Genomic DNA, 14,443 nt, shown 5'->3' on the forward strand with positions numbered 1-14,443 from the left:
CTCAGGCTGGTATGTGCTGTGTATACAGTTTCTGCTGTATTTGTGTGTGTGTGTGTGTGTGTGTGTGTGAGTGTATGATGGGGATGTGAAGACGGTCATCGTCTCCGCTTCATCCACAGTATCTGAGCTGGTCTCTTTTCTCTTGCAGGCGACTGGGAGTGCTACCCACATGACCCCACTGTATGGCATGTAAGTCACTGTTTTTGTTTTTTATTTGTACCTCATGTTTTTCATAATCTGCTTGGAAGCTTTCATATCAGCACAAAGTGGTTGCAGATCGCGCAGCAGTTTGGTCTTTGCGTTCCGACGTGTCAACATTTGTGTGCATGTCAAGTATGCACGCACGACATCTCCCCGAGAATCCACTAATGTAAAGCACATGACCCCTCCCTTTCGCAGGGAAAACACCTACCACATCCCGGATGTTAACACCAGCAAGGCTTTCACAAAGTAAATGCTACATGTGTCGTGAAGGAACCCACGGCGCATTAAGCTGCCACTCATTCCTCGCCGGCTCTTGAAGAAGGCAGACATGCACTCAGCCGCATCATTAACGGAATTAAAATGCAGTGCACCTCCGATCCGTACGCATGCAGTATGTAACGGCTATTTTAAAGGGAAACGTTTACAATCGCAACTTATTGTCAAAAACAGTAAATATTCTGGCAGTCGGGAAACACAGCCAAACCATCAGCGTCAGAATATGAAGTATCGCAACGTTCTAAACTGTTATTGTTTCTCAGTATCATTTCTTCAGCGTGTGTCTTCGGTACACAAACCCTTGCTGTCTCCTGTCGCAGCATCCTGTGACCTGGCAGCCGTCCAAGGAGGGAGACCATCTCATCGGGCGAATCACCCTCAGCAAGAGGAGCGCCACCATGCCTAAAGAAGCCGGAGCTCTGCTAGGGTTAAAGGTCAGAGTGGGCGCTCTCAGGCGCAGAATCCCCGCCCTGATATGACGGATATGACACTAATATCTCTCTCTCTCTCTCTCTCTCTCTCTCTAGGTGGTGGGAGGCAGAATAACAGAGTCAGGGAGATTAGGTGCCTTCATCACTAAAGTCAAGAAGGGAAGCCTGGCCGACGTGGTGGGACATCTCAGAGCAGGTAGTCTAAACCATCACGTGTGTGTGTCACTATTTCTGGGACTGCAGTTCAAAGGCCGGAAAAGTCCACGATCCAAACATAAGGCCTTTAAAAGCATCACAATGTCTTGAATGACTGAAATCGTGTTTTTTTTCACCAGGTTTGTTGTATGTTGACTCTTCGATCAAGCAGAGCTGTTATACTAATGACATTTTTCTGGTGTGTTTTTTTTTTTGTGGCTTATGGTTTCATATTTTTAATAGGCTTCATTCAGTTTTGACGTAATTGTACTGTTTTTGTCTCGACAATGATCTTACAAAAAATGCACTTAAAGTAAGTATGAGGCTGGCAACTTTCAAAAATGTCTGCAAATCTCACAAAAAAGGCCAAAATCACGAGTTAATTGAATCTACTGACAAGTACGAGCCACACTGTTGCACTTCATGTGCCTTCATCACCATGAACACACACACGCTGTAGTTTACTTTGACTCAATGCCACATGCACCGCCCTGCTGCGGCTCACACTCTCACTGGAGCACCAAACGTGTGTCAATTCGCGGCTGAAAATAGTCCCCAACAAATGCACCATTTCTTCCTGTTTGAGTAATGTTTGCAAAAAACTACAGTGACCAGCTGTTTTTAAGGAAACGACTGAACCTTTTTAAAATTGAAATTAGATATCTGTTTTGAAAAAAAGTATTTAGAAGTGGTCTAACACCATTGTCGGTTTTGGTCTTTCCATGGGGTTTACTGAGAAAACGAGAAAAAAAAAATAGAATAAATCCTTTTCGTACGCATTATCCTTAAATTCGTCCTTTTAAAAACCTGCTGACCCCCCCGGCTCAAACCCGTCCCTCACACCCAACTTGGTGAATATATGAAATGTCGCTCACATTAAAAAACGCACTCGCGATCCGTTGGAAATGCGTATGCACGTCTTGATTTCAGGGGATGAGGTTTTGCAGTGGAACGGGAAGCTGTTGCCGGGGGCGACCATGAAGGAAGTTTACAACATCATCCTGGAGTCTCAAGCTGAGCCTCAAGTGGAGCTGGTGGTATCCAGACCTATTGGGTAAGTCAGGAATAAAACACACCCAGTGCACCTGTCAGTGACATATTTTGATACGAAAAAATGCAACCCCTTAACTTAGAAGCCAGTCCCCAGTCAAAAGGTCATCTTCCTCATCTAGCCAGGCAGTGTTGACTGAGGCATTGACTCAGAGTTGGCTGACCTCAGATAAGACAGGACACAGGGACGTTTATTTGTATTCTGGCCGCGACTGTGTGACTGCATTCAAAATATATATATATATATATATATATATATATAAAAAAGAAAATAGCCAGCCATTACCTGGAGCAGCGGTTGCCAAGTTTTGGAACAGGAGATTTCTATTTCGTCTCACACGTCCCCTTTAAAAAAAAAAAAAAAAAAGCACTTGAGTTTATTTCTAGGAAGGGTGAATTGTTACTGACCAAATAAAATCGACTGCAAGCGCCATAAAAGGCGAGACGTGGCTGCGTTTTTTTTCGGTTGATGCCTCGTTAAAGCCGAACCAAGCCAGCCGGCTGATTTGAAATTTTGAATGCGTCATTTTGAGGCGTGCTCGTATCCTTTTTTTTAAAAACCATAAAATGCGTTTATCTGAGTCAGACGAGTCAGCTGCTATGTTCTCTAAAGTGCCTCTCATCTATAAATGGAAATTCAGCTTCTTAGTTTCGGTTATATTGATTGATTCTTTTGAGAAATTCTGCAGATGTAGTCTTTCTTAGCTCATAGAGCTGCTTTAAATTGAATAAAATAGACATTAAGTTGAAGTAAGTGGTGGAGTAGACCGTATTAGTAAGTATTTCATAATTCCACGCAGACAGGAAGTATCTATATATGCAGATCAACTGCCTCATACCTTAACTGACTGAATTTATCTTCTGCCATTTGTTTAAATGTCTCAATGTCACACATTACTGTAGAATATTCATTGCTATTCATGATCATTTGTTAAAACTAAAGAAAAGATACTGTAGAATGAATCTAATTTGTGTGTTCGGAGGATCAACAGAGAAATTATGCATCTAGTTAAGTTAAGTGAGCGGCATTTTTTCTTTTTTACGCTATAGTAGTGAGACCCATTCGAACTTTTCTCACTCTACTTCAAGAGCAGATGTTCTGTATCCTGAAATAGTTTGCACTTTATTTTACAGGTCTGCAATTTCCAAATAAAATCCTGATAATTTCCTTGGAGGTTTCCATGAAAGAACTATAATTTGGTCTGTAATTTGGTTCTGCAGTAATCACATGGAAAGTGAAAAAAAAAATGTCCTTGCTCCGTTTAAATTCCAGTAAATATTCGTTCAGCATCATTTTCTCATTGAGACTTTATTCTCTACACATGTTTAATTGGATGCTTTCCTGTTTAGTTGTCCAGGTTTTGCTCGCAATTAATTGGAATGAATTAATCGGAAAGTGTACCAATTGAACATTGTCTCTATTTCTGTATTCGCCTATAATAAGTAACAAATTGTACAGTACGAAACACTTCCAAGGAAAATGATAAGGAACTTAGGATGAGGTGTCATCATTTACATATCTGACACAGGAATGTCACACAGGACGTGGGAGAGTTTTGGCCCAAGTCTAAATTCTAATGTGCACATTTACATATAGTTAAATACAATAATCGACTCATTTTTTTGTCACATACTTGGTCAAACTGCACTTTACTTTTATCTGACCGTACACAGAATCTTTCTGAATTCTAGGGTCTAGGTCTGCTTGATAACTTTCAGGATGATCCTCATAAAAAGAAGTTGTTATTGCTTTTATTTCAGTCCGAGTAACCTCACATAGAACGCTGAGTGACAAATGTACGGTACAAGTTGTTTAATATTTTTGATATATTATTGTTGTGAGTAGGACAAGCCCATTGTATTGGGTTTATATTAGACATATTTCACAGTAAAATGCTCACTGTGTATTCAAGCTCTTGCAGCTTTTCTTAAGATTTAACCTCATTTGCACTTTGACGGGAAAAGAAAGTTGAATGTATTAATTTCTCTCCAAACACTCGCGAAGGGTGTATAGAAAATATCAGTAAGTAATTTGCCCATTTTATTAGGACCCCTTAATCCTCTCACGCTTATGGAAACAATTTTGGTTTTGCTGGTGCCATTTTGCATCCCTAAATGCACTGAACTGAATCCTATTTAATAGGGATGCCAGTTGATGCAAATATTGGCTTTTGTGAAAATAGCTGCAATTTGTCGTTTCCAACTAAATGGTTCACTTGAAGGGATGCAAAATGGCCAATGGGAAATGTCCATCAATGTAGCATTGCTTTTGCAAGCTTTTTTTTTAACTGTTTGTGCAGCGTCTGGAATTACTCTTTTCCATTCCTGGTAAAGTCTGAGGATCCCTAAGTGAAATCCGGCACTTACAGTGTCAAATAAGAAATGCTTATTTCTTTTTACTTGGTTTGAAAGTTGGGACTAAGGGATTCATAAAGCAAGCAATATTTATTTTATTTCATTTACATGTTTTCAAGTTTTGATTTTGGACTCAAGGGCAACCTAGGGTCCATGAAACACTTATCAGTTTAACATTTGTATTTCAAATCAGAAGCTCAAATATAAAAACTTTAAAAAACTTAAAGGTTTTAGGAGATATGCTTATTTGCTTTCTTTCTGAGTGTGAAACGAGAAGAAGGATATCAGGCTCATATTTTTCATGTAAAGAACAGCACTGGAGCTGGGAGGCGATTGGCCTTGCTGCGTCCAGTCTTTGTGCCAAGCTAGGCTAACCACATCTCGACTCCAACTGCATTTAAAGCATAGACATGCGAGTGTTATCCATCTTCTTATCTAACTCAGAAATAAAGTGGATAAATGTACATTTCCTTTAAATAGAATATTGTAGTAATATGTAATATGTTTGTTGCCCCGTAGGGGACTAAATAATTCAAAATACTACCTCCTTGTGTGCTACCAAACAAACACTAACAAAAATTCGGGGCTGCATATTTGAATTTAAAATGACAAATGAAGCTGATAAGTGTTACGCAGATGACCATGCTTTTTTCACGCAAAGCTGGCGCAGTGGATTCTGGTTTCCCGTGGGATCCTTGATTGTAGTGGTGGTGATGGATAAGAAAAGATGGCGGTGTGGACAGAATTGAGCTACTGGTTCCCATCCATTAATATTTCAGATGATCATTGGCCAGACTAAAATGTCTCAACGAGTCTGGGAAACACTGCAGTCATGAGAAGATCTCGGCTCTACTCACATCTACCCTTTGCTTCTCCATGTTTTTAACCACGTGATGATATTTCAATCGCCAACAAAAAAAAAAACTTTTGGCAAATGACAGTGCTACTTTCTTCCAGTAAACTACTACTACATTTACATGCATGTATGCCTGTGCATCAACAACACTTACTAACTTTGTTTAATCCAGTTGAATGCCAGTGTAAGAGTGACTGACATGGTCTTTGCTGCTTCTTTTCCAGTGATATCCCAAGAATCCCCGACACGTCCCACCCTCCATTAGAATCTAGTAGGTATCTCCTGTGGGATGTTGGAGCTGTATTTGTATGTCTGTCTGTATCTCTGTCTGGCTGATTATCTGTCGTATACATACACTTATTTTTCTTTTTGGGGGGGGGGGCAAATTGTGGGAATGTTTCCAATGAATTTTTGGACAGTACATGGTTTGTTTCGTTTTGTATATAAACGCCATTTTAGGATAACTTACATGTTTGATTCATGAAAATACTTAAATAGAAAGGGAGGTCTGATCGTAAGTTTGACAAATTCACTTCAAATTTATGTGAAATATTTGTTCAATATTTGTTGGCTTCCTTTTCGGGAACGCAAATATATATGTCTGTGTGTTAACCACGGAGCTGGAGCCGGGAGGCGATTAGCCTAGCTTAGCATCAAGACTGGAAACAGGAAGAAAACATCCAGCCTGAAGCACTAATTATCACATTGTGTCCCATTTGTGCAATCAGCCCAAAAACAGAAATGTAAGAACTCTTGGGGTGTAACACAGTGTCCTCCTGAAGCCTTGGTGTCACTGCGAGGTTGCCAGTTGTTGTTTTTTTTGTCCCATCGTGACCGAACAGAACCTATGCTAAAACCTGTGGTCACTGTCCATATCTGGCAACCCACTCTACATCATCACTGCGTTCTCATTCTCATCTAAACGCGCAGTTGACGATGTCTTTGAATGCAAGAGCGGCCGTTGCTTGTAGTTGCTGTTTTCAAAGCTGGCTCACAAATTCTGGCATATCGTACCTCTCCCTGTTTGTGTTTGATGAGACACTGGATTGTCGACTAGTAATGCCTCGTGGCGTTAACCAGTAAGGCAGCTAATTGCTAACTTTGCTGGTCTGTGATGTATTTCAAGATTGAGGAAGTGGGTTTCTTCATTAGTCAGTAGTTAATATGATGCTCGACCATAAGACCATTTTATAAAGGTATATGAGGCCCCGAATACGTCCAAACAAAAGCCCATCGGACTCAAAGTAGGACAGAAGCGTGGTAATTTGTCATCCTGACAGGTTAGCTGTGGAATGTCCTGTGCTCTTTCTATGCAAAGTTTTCCAGGGGAAGGAACTCTCATTGCTGGATGTTACGCAGATATGAAGACACCTTTTGTTTTAGAGTTGGACCAGATTATGTCTTCACTCTTGACGAACCCCACTCATTTTCTCGCATTTTTCTCCCTCTTTTTTTTTGCTTCTTTTGTCTTCATAGCAGGTTCCAGTTCTTTTGAGTCCCAGAAGATGGAGAGACCGTCCTTAAATGTCCTGTCTCCCTCCAGTCCCGGGATGCTCCAGGATGCTCCGCAGTTAATGCCAGGGCAACTCTCAGTGAGTGTGTGCACTTTGAGTGTGTGGGGCTGCTGATGTGTTGAAATTGAGACGCTGCGTCGGATTTATTTGTGTTTGCTTCCCACCCAGGTGAAGCTGTGGTATGACAAAGTGGGTCATCAGCTAATAGTCAACGTGCTGCAGGCTGCAGAGCTTCCTCTTCGGCCTGACGGGCGGCCCAGGAGCCCCTACGTCAAAATGTACTTCCTCCCTGACCGCAGGTATACCAGACGCCCCTTCACCACAGATGCACATTGCACTGAAATGCAGTCTAGATGGTCTAAAAACTACTCAAATGCACCATCTTTGACATCACCAACAGGTTTCTGGAGCCTGGATATAATGCTTGCTGCCATACTTTTACTGATGATCGGAGCCATAAAATCCAAGTTATCCACTACTCCATAAGCTGATACTTAGAAACTTGGCAATGAAATATAGACCTTAAATTAACTTAACATGTGGTGTAAAACACTGACAGTTTGGGGTGTTCTTTTTGTTTAACCGTAAGACTAACTAATAAACGCGAGTCCGCCGAAAAGGGAACTTGTTTGGCTGAGTGTGTGTGTGTGTGTGTCGTTTAAACACAGCGATAAGAGCAAACGCAGGACAAAAACCGCGAAGAAGACCTGCGAGCCCAAGTGGAACCAGACGTTCGTCTACACTCACGTCCATCGCAGGGATTTCCGCAACCACATGCTGGAGCTGACCATATGGGACCAACCCAAGTCACCAGAGGAGGACAGCGCCTTTATGGGAGAGGTACCACACACACACACACACACACACACACACACATACACACAATGGAGGCTCCTCTCCTTTTCAGTTTCTAGCACTGTATTATTGTCTGCAAATCACCACATAGCTTCTTACATCTTGTCAACATCTTGTCAGCTGATTTTCATCTGCAGTCAATTACACACAGTAGTACATCACACACACACACACACACCCGCCATGTCAGCAACAAGTGTAAGTTAGACAACCATCCCTGGCATGATGGGCTGTTACACTTCATGTAACACGGACTTAAGAGAAAGGGAACATGAAACGCCTACAACTCACACAACTGTTTTACCTGTAGGACTCGCGTCAGTGCCGTTGTTCATCATTTCATACAAGTCAAAAAAGCGTGTGCCCTGGTCACAGTTCAGTTATAAAACCCGAACTCCCCAAGGGGCAGCGCCTCCCTTGCACGGCTCCTGACGGCCTGTAAGCCGAAGTATCTGATCACTGTAGGCGAGACAAAGCTTGGTTTGTTTCTATGATCCTTCCTCTTCATCTACAATGATGCAACAAACAAACAAACAAACAAAAAAAAGATCCTCCAGTGGAAACATTTAATCGCTATGTGGGTTATGACTCGAGCAGATCCTGATAGAGCTGGAGACGGCCTTACTGGACGACAAGCCCCACTGGTATCCACTCCAAACCCATGATGTCTCATCCATACCGCTGCCCCGACCCTCCCCGTACCTGCCCCGGCGACACGCGGACGCCCCCGGCAAGAAGCTGCAGCGTAAGTCTGATTCTGTGCATTATTGTCGGTTGCATATATATTCATGCGTGAGCTCTTACATATCGTGTGTGTGAGTGCGCGTGCATGCATCACCGTATAAGAGAGAAAGGATTGCGTGTGGTTTACTATCACTGAGCGAGGTAGGAACATGTAACATGGAAACCTTTTTGCGACCCTCCCCTGATGCTTCGTCTGTGCCTGGATACGTGCATGCATATAGATATATATATATATATATATATGTGTGTGTGTGTGTGTGTGGTGTATATACACATCTGTGTGTTTGTGTCTATGACTGTTTAGGTTCTCAGCGTGTAACAGAGCCTGAATTTGATGAGGGTACAGCAGTAATGTCTAAAGGTGGGTGGGGATCGTTTCTTAGTATTACATGCAGTGTTTCCCAACAAACTGTGTTTTTTATTTGTGGTGGTTGTTTTTTTTTTTTTTTTTGAGGGGGGGGCGGTGCTTGTGTTGGAACATGTGTTTGCATTCGTTAGCAGCAAAATCAAAAAGGGATCGCTTTTCATTTTTATGTATGGAATGCGTTTTGCACCGAAACGCATTGCTTAATTTTGTGCCTAAATGTACTCCATACGCGGCAAGCAGCCCTTTTGCTGGTAAGCACAGGTTACGCCGGCTGACAGAAACTAAAGGACGGCATTTGGAAAATTGTTTTATTGTATTGAAATGTTATTAATGATGACCCTAAAGTCTTCATATGACATCAAATTTTTTGTTAATCTGCCGATACTACACTCTCGGAAAAGTACATGAAGTAGTAATTGGACAATCAAAGTTGAATATGAAAACACAGATAACAATAGATCCGACCGTAAGACAGGCCACCACTAATAAATCACGTGCACGGGAAGCGCTGTCACGTCACAGACTACATGTTGGCATCGCTCTGCCTCGGAGGAGCTCCGATATGAGTTAACTTCCGAACCACTGGCAAACTAAAAGATAAACGACGTGTGTCGAAAGCGCTTTTTGTTTGTGTGTGTGTGTTGGTGTAGTGTAACGCTGTAGATGTCTGTGTCTGGGTGTTTGTCTCTGTATGCTAGGGTTGGACTGGTATATAGACTAGAATCCGGTTGACTGATTACATATTTCTCAGATGATACGCCCTTAGGATAATCTAAATTGTAAAATCTGAATTAATTGTCGTTTTGATCACAAAACAAAAGAAATTTCTAGCCTCAGAGTGAAGGTCTGTTGGGTCTCTCAGGCACGTTGTACCCTGACAGCTACAGTTCTGGTGGAAACACTAAATATTTCATTTAATTATATAATTTGTTTCTGACAATGAATTAGCCTCATCCAACAATACTGAGTATCAGCTCAGAGTGTCACCTTCAATCTTTCTTGTGCCTTGGTTAGTCTCTAATTTGTTTATGCTAAGCACTAGCATGTCAATAATCATAACCGTTCATGCATAGCAATGAGACTTTTGGAAACTTTCAACACTTTCAACACCTGTTTAAGCCAAATGGCCAGCTAGCCAAACCCAATCCAACCGTCACTAGATCCTCAACTGGTGTTGCGGGTCTTGAGGAGGAGGATGTGGGCTGCTGCACTATCAAAGTGGGCCGACAGCGCATCTCTCTCGCTCCCGTTTTTTTTTTTTGTGTAATGGCCTGCTCAAGCGAAATGTATATAACGGAGACACTGACCTTCCATCGAAAAATATCAGTCGAACCCTGCCATGTGTTGCTTGTTAATGGGTAGCTAAGTGAAAAAGGGAGACAGACGGAATGGAAAAATGCACCACATTACTCTGACCAACTTTTAGTTTTAATTTCCATGCACGGAAGGAATAAATGAAAAACCTTGGACTCTCCAAAGCGAAACCAATGGGCCCACTGTGAGCTTTGAGGCGCTCTTCTCTTGGAGACGAAACCAGCGACCTTGGGACCACAACAAAGCCTGACACAGTCCCACAGATCCCTTCAAGGCTGATCAGTCCCCCTATTTATACTGTGTTTTTATCTTCAGAGATAGTTCCGCCGCACCACCAAAAGGAAGTTTTTCTACCACACATAAAAAAAAATACAGGACACAGTAATGAAAAATAGCCAGCTGCAGTTCTATTATTAGGCTAATCTTTGAATAGTCTGCATCCTTGAGACAGGCTGTCCTGTTGTGTTCTGTGGTATCGGGCTCCATGCTAAGATATTAGCATGTACACTATGTTAAGAAAAGTAAACATTGTGCTAATACTATGTGACGTACCAGGCTTACATGTTGTGTGATATTAAGCCATTAGCATGATCTCTAGGCCATCCAAACCCACCGAGGGCATGGCGGACTCCGCCATTACCAATAAAAACTGCTATAGGGAGAGATAGTTACTGAATGGAAATACATTCAATGACCATTGCTACCATAAATAGGATCAAAAAGTGGGTTTGATTTCATTAAGATCTCAGGGAATGTAACTTTAACCACTTTATTCTGCAGTTTTGCTTAAGCTAATGTGTAATTGCAGAGGTTGTTCACTGTGGAGCAGGGCTGTCAAGGCCGACACCGACAACTACTGAAGACTCTCTAGACATTTGACACATTTCCATTCATTTCTGAGCACTCATCCACATTTGCTCACGAGTGTGTCTTTACATGTGCATGCACGTGCGCGGCCATTCCCGCCCAGCAGCGGATGGGCGTGGCAGGGAGAGGCAGCGGGAGCCCACGTCGACCCTGGAGGTGCCGGAGCAGCAGAGGACGCCCGCCCATCACATACGTTCCCGCTCGGTCTCCCCGCACCGCGAGGAGCAGGGACGAATCCGGTCGCGGCCACCCAACGTTCCCGCCCAGAGGTGAGGGTTAAGGGATGAGACAAGGCTTTGCTTTAAAGAGCGACGTATGCCGGCGCCAGTTGCACTATTTTACTATGACGTATTGTGAGACATCAAGCAGTTTGAGGAAAAACAGGACTGGGGGTACAAAGGGATGCACCCAAATCTTTTGAGTATGAAACACTCGCCCCATGTAAGCTTGAAAAAACCCTTCATGGACAGTGGAGTGACCACAGGTCAGCTTTACAGTCATAGTCAAAATATGACTCAATACATTGCTTTGGACCCCCACTGTAGCACACTCCTGTGACACAGGTATCTGTAAGGATTGAGATGGAAGGGCATACACGATGTAGAGTCACTAGCTGGTGGGCGGCACAGCCGGATGTCTGATGGTGCTAATAAAGGCCCAATATCAGCCGGGTGAGAAGACACTGACACTTGTAAGAGGTAAAAGCAACATGGTAGAGGGAGAGAGGAGGAATGAGGGAGTGTGCTGGAAGCCGGCGAACAAAGTCCATCTTCTAATGAAATGTCTGTCCGATGCAGAACACGCAGTGCTGCCAGCTCTGCTTTTACTGGCCGAGCCAAATGAGCCACGCCAAGACTCTGCTGCAATACCGCCTGACCACTAACCTGACACAAGTCTTCCTTCCCTTCCTTCCTTCCTTCCCTTTTTCCTTTTAAGGAGTCTGGATGATGAGCTTCCTCACACTCGTCGTTCTCGTTCTCCGACCCGCCACTACGACGCCGGCAGAGGCCGCCACCAGGAGAAGGAGTACCTGGATGACAGGTGTGTGTTGTCGTGATACCTATCTATTAGTCGTCAGAGTTGGAAAAAAAAAAAAAGAAAAGACGAATGATTCTCTTTAATGTCTGCTTTTTTATTTATTTATTTTTGTATGTGTGGCATCGACCGCTTATCTGTTCTGTGTGCGCAGTTGGTATGAGGCAGCAGATTTATTGTGCAGAACTGTGCGACTGCCTGTAAGTGTGGATGTCTGTCGTGAGATTTGCAAAAACTTTATTTTGTCAGACAGGTTCTAGTTCTTTTGTTTGCCATTATCATTTTTTTTTTTTTTTTAAGTACTTCCTGATTTAGTTTTTCTGCCCTTTCTTTCACCGAATTTCCCCCTTTTCATGGCTCCCTTTTCTTTGGGCCTCGACCCCAGTGCGGTGCAGTAGCTATCCGCTGATTGCCATATTGTATGAAGGGACTTTAGAGCAGCGTTTAGATAAAACGGGGTTTGCTTGCAAAAATGGGAGGCATTTCTGAGTGTGTTTGTGTGCGCGTGTCGTGTGCATAGCAATCGGCGACAGCTTCTCTTTCCTATTCACCCTCTTCTCCCTCTGCTCTTCTGGTTTTTTGACTGTTGTTGATTTCCTCATGTGTCATCCATCCCCATGGTAACCACAGTGAGGTCATCATGATCCACCAGTCAATGCGAGGCAAAAGTGCTGAGTGCCTCCACACCAGGTAAACTGGCCAATCACAACCTATTCTGTACATTTCAGTTCTGGATCAGTTGTAGTTTTATGTGCGTAGTGTTTTTTTCATTTTTTTTTATTTTTGTCAGATTGTCTTTAAAATAAAAGTTTAATGCTTCACTGAAAATACTGTTTAGAAAGGAGTGAGGAAATATCCCACTGAAATCTAGGCTCTTTTACTGTGTTGTAAAAGTAAATTGTGTGTCATTTGAAATGTATACAGGAAGTAATAGTTACATAATGGTCTTTGCAATATATTGCAAAAGAAAAAAGTCAAAACACACATAAGTAGGAATAAAATTGTGGGGTGGACTGAAAAGACGAGGCTGGCGATAGTTTATAGTTTTGTTATTGTCGGCAAATCCCATGAAGATACCACAAATACCAACAACGTCGTCCGCCTCGCAACACTTTTCGACTTCCCTGCCCTCTCTGTGGCTCTCAACCCCAAGCCCGTTTGTTTCTACTGAAAAGTAATTCTGATCAGGAATAGGTAGTTTTAATTAAAAAAAAAAAAAAAAAAGTAGTAACTTTGGAGTAAAAAGTACATTTGTCGGGGACTACTTTCCGCTGTGGATTCATACACATTTGGTGCTCTAGTGAGTATTTGCGGCAGCAGGACGGTGTATGTGGGATTGAGTCAAAGTAAACTACAGTGTGTGTTCATGGTGATGAAGGAACATGTCACCCAGTGCAACAGTGTGGCTCACTGATGTCTTTTTAATAGTTTTTAGACAACAGAGGAGCTCTACGGCACAGAGGAGATAAGATAAATCAGCACTTGGATACACACACACGCACACAATACTTGTTAATAATGAATTGTCAATTTCCCCACATAGTTTTGGGTAATGCCGACAGCCAGGAAAGTTGCAGGTGGGATAAGAAAGTGGAGGTGTTTACTGTCATTTTAAAATAATTAAGAAGTGTTATAAGGGGTAAATTAAATGTGCGGGAGATCAGACTGAGGAGAGGAAGCCAAAGAGCTGGTAGGTTAGTTGTACTGCTCCCTCAGATCCACAAGAGGACACTGCGGGACCATGCTTGCATTCAGACTGCGCTTCATTCTTAGCATGCTGCTATTCTACAACCAGGGCAGGGCTAGAGTCAACAAAAAAAAAAAATGTTTGTTCAACTACTGTGTTTGTGAAAGGTCCTGTCCCTCTTGAAGAAATCCAAACCAGTGAACATGTGCCAATTCTGCCTCCTGATTAAAATGATTCAGGGGTCTTGTCTCTTGCACTCTGTTCCCATATCCTGATAGAGTTTGAGATATCAGACTTTCACTGTCATTTAGCGTTTGCGCATCACATGTGCTGTAGTTGCCTCCACACGGGTCTTTAGATTGCTACTTTGAGCACGCAACAAAAGAGGTAAGTTGCAAGCTGGAGAACACATCTGTATGTCTCCTCAACTCCATCCGCCATACCTCTCTGACAGAGACATTTCAAGCTGGTAACACCAACTATTTGTGTACTTTCCATACACACAGATGTGTTTGAGGGGGGGGGGTTAAGCGCGGCACTAGAGATGAGAGCCGGCTTTTGATGCTTGTGAGCTGTAGTTCCACTCTCTTACGGTGCAAAAGCCTACAAGCTTAGCCAGTGATTTTTTTTTTTTTGCAAGGAATGCACTGTTTGGACACATGTCAGACGACAATATGAAGAAATAACTGACAG

General features: G+C 42.7%; 1 protein-coding gene across 3 annotated transcripts in view; it reads left to right on the plus strand.

The window, feature by feature from the left end:
- rims1a (regulating synaptic membrane exocytosis 1a) overlaps positions 1-14,443 on the plus strand; it is a 77,382-nt gene that overhangs the window by 47,273 nt on the left and 15,666 nt on the right. Inside the window, exons 7-20 of one of the 3 annotated variants that reach the window (XM_070915641.1) lie at positions 149-189; positions 801-914; positions 1,008-1,107; positions 2,037-2,160; positions 4,162-4,179; positions 5,592-5,638; positions 6,844-6,959; positions 7,050-7,180; positions 7,550-7,721; positions 8,334-8,481; positions 8,785-8,841; positions 11,132-11,297; positions 11,965-12,069; positions 12,694-12,753. In XM_070915641.1, coding sequence (XP_070771742.1) covers positions 149-189; positions 801-914; positions 1,008-1,107; positions 2,037-2,160; positions 4,162-4,179; positions 5,592-5,638; positions 6,844-6,959; positions 7,050-7,180; positions 7,550-7,721; positions 8,334-8,481; positions 8,785-8,841; positions 11,132-11,297; positions 11,965-12,069; positions 12,694-12,753 — 1,399 coding nt within the window. The remainder of the gene's footprint in view (positions 1-148; positions 190-800; positions 915-1,007; positions 1,108-2,036; positions 2,161-4,161; positions 4,180-5,591; positions 5,639-6,843; positions 6,960-7,049; positions 7,181-7,549; positions 7,722-8,333; positions 8,482-8,784; positions 8,842-11,131; positions 11,298-11,964; positions 12,070-12,693; positions 12,754-14,443) is intronic. The other 2 variants (XM_070915642.1, XM_070915643.1) reach the window with 2 other exon arrangements.

The sequence above is a fragment of the Enoplosus armatus genome, chromosome 12, assembly GCF_043641665.1.
Source record: "Enoplosus armatus isolate fEnoArm2 chromosome 12, fEnoArm2.hap1, whole genome shotgun sequence".
Taxonomy (NCBI): Eukaryota; Metazoa; Chordata; class Actinopteri; order Centrarchiformes; family Enoplosidae; genus Enoplosus; species Enoplosus armatus.